This window comes from Aplysia californica, unplaced genomic scaffold, assembly GCF_000002075.1.
Source record: "Aplysia californica isolate F4 #8 unplaced genomic scaffold, AplCal3.0 scaffold00951, whole genome shotgun sequence".
NCBI lineage: Eukaryota > Metazoa > Mollusca > Gastropoda > Aplysiida > Aplysiidae > Aplysia > Aplysia californica.
Window position 1 is genome coordinate 240,653 of NW_004798221.1, and position 2,103 is coordinate 242,755.

The 2,103-nt window shown below is 43.4% G+C and overlaps 1 protein-coding gene across 1 annotated transcript in view; it reads right to left on the minus strand.

The window, feature by feature from the left end:
• Positions 1-2,103, minus strand: part of LOC101847773 — a gene marked incomplete in the record, with an annotated part of 39,491 nt that overhangs the window by 27,462 nt on the left and 9,926 nt on the right. Inside the window, 2 exon segments of the mRNA XM_035973011.1 lie at positions 1,249-1,469; positions 1,942-2,059. Coding sequence (XP_035828904.1) covers positions 1,249-1,469; positions 1,942-2,059 — 339 coding nt within the window.

A 2,103-nucleotide genomic window follows, 5' to 3' on the forward strand; every position in this document is an offset into this window, starting at 1 on the left:
AACTATCTATCAAACAATTATGGCGTGGATAAAGACTTTAATGAAGGCAGTCTGGCCTGTCTACACGCTCCCCACATTACCTCTTGTTACACCTGTGTGTAGCTGTGGTGGCGTTCACACACTCGCAGTAGAAGTCACAGCCGTCATCCCAGGTCTCGCCCTGCTTGTAACTCTTGCCATTGTACAAACAGCCTGGGGAAACACCGGAAACAGGTCCAATGATTTTGTCACCGGAAACTGCCTTAGTTGTTTAGGCCTTATGAGTCGTTTCATACCCCTGTCCCCTAATTTTGTAGTTTTTCCTTCCAATGATATTCATTCTTTCTACAATCTGTAGATTTCTGAATTGGGTTTGAGTTGTTGATGGGTTTTTTGGGTTGTTTTTTTGTTTTTGTTTGTTTTGTTGTTGTTGTTGTTGTTTTGTTGTTGTTGTTTTTGGGAGGGGGGGTTATGGCGGGAGTTTAAGTTTGATTTTGACCATAGGGTTTCGACAACAATTTTTATTTCTGAGACTTTCTTTTCTTATCGGATTGCTTCCCATTATCATAGATATTTTTGTTATAATTGTTTCAAAGCAACTTAGATGAGATCTTTGCTTTAGAATAAATGGGAACAAAAAAGAAAGAAAACAAAACCAAAAAAACAACCAAACAACAAGACGGACTGTTACATTGAAAGCAAGATGGGAAATAAGATCAAAAGAAAATGAAGAAACCCGCAAAGTTACATTTGCTGAAGGCAAGGTATATATATATTTTATGGTGCAGACTGTTCCCACTTAAAAAGCGGCATTGTCACTCTGTAAGGTGCCGTTCTATATTGTCGTAGTCTGCCCTTCTCCCCAGCCAGGAGACCGGAGTTCGATTCTTGAGTGGGAAAATTTTTTATTTGAGTATCTTGGTATGCTGGTATGTTTTATCACTCTTGCCCCGGGGTGGCCCTACCAGGTAGAGTCAGATCAGAAGCCCACCTCCTAAATAATCTAAATTATGTAGATGAGGGCGTAAAAACTACATTTTCTAAAAATTAATTAAAAACAGAAGCAATTAACCATAACCGTACAAATGACTTTCCCTTCCAATAGGTGAAAGTTGAATAAATGGACACGACAATTTTGTTGTTTGAATATTTGGGGAGGGGATGGCTTAGAGTCTACTGACATGTTGTTTCAATAGCATTATCTCTATTTCTAAAAAGTTGGGGGGGGGAGGGTTAATCTAATAATGAAATAAAAATTCGGGAACCCACTGGTGTAAGTAGTCACTGGCCTCGGTCCATCCCCAACAATCGTCATGGGGGCGGGGCTTCCATAAATAACCTGTGGCTTGTTCATGGGCGGCCTTTGATAGTCTGGCTTGGAGGGCGGGGTCAAGGTCGGGGGCAGAGGGCACTCCTCCACCTGGCAGCAGGTCGGGTTGTCGGGGTCAGGGATGAGCGTACAGCCAGCACTGGGCGCGATTTTGGCACATCTGTGGGAGGTCGTGAGGTCAAAGGGTTATGTGTGGGAGATAGATAGATAGATAGATAGATAGATAGATAGATAGATAGATAGATAGATAGATAAATAGATGGATGGATGGATAGATGGATAGATGGATGGCTGAATGAATGGATGAATGAATGGGTGGATGGATGGGTGGATGAATGGATGGATGGGTGGATAGATAGATTAACCTAGAAAAGGGTGGAGAGGGGCGAGAGACTTATGGCTGACTGGCATATTATAATAGATACGTGTAATTAACGAGATAGAAAAGAGTGTAGCAGGCGGAAAATGAAAGAGATAGATGGAGGGACAGGTGTTCAGACAGACAGTCAGACAGACAGACGGACAGACAGGCGGAAAATGAAAGAGATAGATGGAGGGACAGGTGTTCAGACAGACAGTCAGACAGACAGACGGACAGACAGGCAGAAAGACAGACAGACAGACAGACTTACACATCTCTGCAGCGGACCAGGTTGTTGTCCACGTCCTCACAGGTACAGACTTTGTCACAGTCACCGTCGTAATACACCTGGCCGCGTCTTAGGTACTGTCCCTTGTACAAACATACACCTAATGGTGGGGGTGGAGGGAGGGAGAGGGGAGAGAATGAGAGA